Consider the following 3,045-nt stretch of genomic DNA (forward strand, 5'->3'; position numbering starts at 1 on the left):
AGAGGAGTTATCTGAAAACCCAGTAGGAGATCACCATATTCCAACCCATCAAATACCTGTGGAAGGAGTCAAAAATAAAACTCATGTATGAGGCGGACATACCCATGCTCAGAAGTAGTAAAGCATGCCCATTAATCAAGTATAATGTGGATCCAAAATGTACACATAAGAGTACAAAATGAGTTGAAGAATATATAGTGGATCATTACATCATAGTCGCAAAAGAACATAGCAGAGCTACATCTCAATATCACATATAGAAGAATGTATGATCAATGATGATGCATAACTCATCCTCATAAAAGTAACAAGTCATATAGGTGGAATAGTGGTACTGCATAAACTCAGGTGTCAATATGTAAGATGTTGTTGTATAATAATGCAACATATAGAGCTGAGAGGTGACTAGCAGGAAACTAAAGGAGTTTTCAAGTGAACCAAGATGTTGACACAACCCGAGGTCTTCATTGATTGCAGATGGTACATTTCTACACCATGGGAATAAATGAGTTGAAGTCAACCATGTGAGAAATTGTTTGATTACCTTTCATTGATGTATATTGTTAACAATCACAAGACAAATCCCGGAAGCATAGGCCGTCTTTCTCAAAATCTGCTTTATCTCTATTTGGGTGGGAATCGTTTCACTGGTAAGATACCCCAGGAGATGAGCAACCTCACTGGATTGATCCTGTTGAGTCTAGGTAACAATTTGCTCTCTGGAGAAGTTCCTTCTGCACTAGGAGGGCTGTCTACTCTTCAAGCGCTGGACCTCCAAGGGAATAACTTGGAAGGTAATATACCCTATCAATTCAGTCAATTGAAAGCTCTGTATGAACTATTCCTTTCTCAAAACGCCTTTTCTGGTGAAATTCATCATGTTTTTGCAAGTTTGCAGCAGCTAAGAAAATTAGATCTCAGCCATAACAAGTTCAGTGGTAATATACCGGATAATGATATAGGGAATTGTTCCAATCTCGAGCTTTTGGACCTCAGTTATAACCAGTTAAGCGGCGTGATGCCATCCAAAGTGGCTAGCCTTCATAACCTACAGTTCTACATTAATGTCTCACATAATGCACTCACAGGAAGGGTGCCTGCCGAACTGGGAGGAATGCAGATGGTTCTCGCAATTGATCTCTCCGACAATAATTTTTCAGGGAGCATACCCAGCCAATTAGTGAATTGTGCTGGACTTGACTACCTTAATCTTTCTCACAATTCATTGGAAGGCACCATTCCGACATCAATCGATCAAGTTGCAGGACTTCAAGATTTGGATCTCTCTTTCAATAAGCTTTCCGGTCCCCTGCCTACCTCTATAGAGAAATTACAGAAGCTTACGCATTTAAACTTGTCATACAATAACTTCACAGGAGAAGTACCATCCTCTGGAGCTTTCAGAAAACTGAATTTGACATCATTCTTAGGAAACAGTGGACTCTGTGGCAGATGGATAGAGTTACCTCATTGTAAATTGACAACAAAGCACCATCATGATTCCAAAAGAAGGGTAGTTATCTTGGCCACTTCAGTTGGTTTAACTTTGCTATTGGTATTTTGCCTAGCCTTCATGGTTTTGATATATTTTCGTAGCAGAAAGTCTGCATTGTTGGAAACTATTTCAGCGAGATTAGGGAGGACGCTGAGGAGCCAACTCCGCGAGACGAAGATTGTAAGTGAGGAAGAGGTGAACAGAGCAACTAATGGTTTCAGCCCGGATAACCTAGTGGGGAGTGGCGGCCATGGGTCAGTGTATAAGGGCGTATTAGACAACGCCACAATCGTTGCTGTCAAAGTTATACAGTCTGCCACATCAGGAGATGCATACAAGAGACTCATAAAAGAATGCAAGACGTTGGGCAGAATCCGACATCGGAATCTGGTGAGAATGGTGGGCGTATGCTCAAGTTTGCAGGTCAAATCTTTGATTATGGAGTTCATGTCGCAGGGAAACCTGGACAAGCATTTGCATTGTAGGGAAAATAATTGCAGGTTGGATCTGAAAAGACGGCTTAGCATTCTCAAGGACGTGGCCCATGGAATGGCATACCTTCACCATCACTGTTCTACGGCCATTGTTCATTGTGATCTGAAACCTTCCAACGTTTTACTGGATCAGACGATGACGGCTCATGTTGGAGATTTCGGTATTTCACGCCTCATCAACGATTCAACAGCAGCAGCAGCCTCAGGGGACACCTCCAGTCATGTGATCGGGTCTGTTGGTTACATTGCACCAGGTAAACACTGATACACTAGATTGATTATATGGGAAATATTTGAGTCAGTGATAAAGGTTTTATATATGAGTCACTAATAAAGGTTTTATATATATAAAATTGGTTACAGAATATGGTACAGGAGGGCGCCCGTCCATGAAAGGGGACGTATACAGCTACGGCATCTTGGTACTTGAAATGATAACGGGAAAGAAGCCCACAGATGCAGTGTTTTCAGAAGAAGAGCAATCATTGCAGAGTTGGGTGGGCGATGCATTCCCCGACAGATTGTTGGAGGTGATTGACACGACTTTGGTGGAGGAGATTAGAATGGAAGATGAATCACATGATGTAAGTGAATTTATGGGGCATGGAATTGTTGTGCTGTTGGCGAAGATAGGTCTGATTTGCAGTAGAAGGGATCCTCATGAACGACCGACTCTTCGAGAGGTTGAGGCATCGCTAGAGCAGCTAGTCGCCAAAATCCATAAGAATTCAAAAAATGAGTTGAACCGCCTTGGACAGGTGACTGACGAAGCCATTTCTGAATCTGAATCTGACTAGGGCATGTTGTGGAAGAAAATGATTAGTGGTCAGCACATATATTTAGAGGAAAATGATTAGTTTAGATTAGATGATAGTTCTGCATTTTCATTTGTTGCAAGTGTGATTATAGGTTTTTAGAAGTAGTTAAATCCAGAGATATTTTCTAGTTAAATTTTCTAGTTAATTAATCTCTTATATTCTTATGTGGGGAAGAGATTTGATCAGTTAATTAATAATTTAATTAAAATATTTTCCTATCTTAAAATAACATATATCA

General features: G+C 40.7%; 1 protein-coding gene across 1 annotated transcript; it reads left to right on the forward strand.

The window, feature by feature from the left end:
* Nucleotides 1-553: 553 nt before the first annotated feature.
* On the forward strand, nt 554-2,833 carry LOC149162288 (putative leucine-rich repeat receptor-like serine/threonine-protein kinase At2g24130). Its single transcript, XM_089435141.1, has 2 exons — nt 554-2,243; nt 2,353-2,833. The coding sequence occupies exons 1-2, from the start codon at nt 554-556 to the stop codon at nt 2,784-2,786; spliced, it is 2,124 nt and encodes a 707-aa protein (XP_089291267.1). The 3' UTR covers nt 2,787-2,833.
* Nucleotides 2,834-3,045: the final 212 nt, after the last annotated feature.

The sequence above is a fragment of the Pinus tabuliformis genome, chromosome 5_2 (assembly GCF_031772625.1).
Source record: "Pinus tabuliformis cultivar Carrire ecotype Pingquan chromosome 5_2, CPIR1, whole genome shotgun sequence".
Classification (NCBI taxonomy): domain Eukaryota; kingdom Viridiplantae; phylum Streptophyta; class Pinopsida; order Pinales; family Pinaceae; genus Pinus; species Pinus tabuliformis.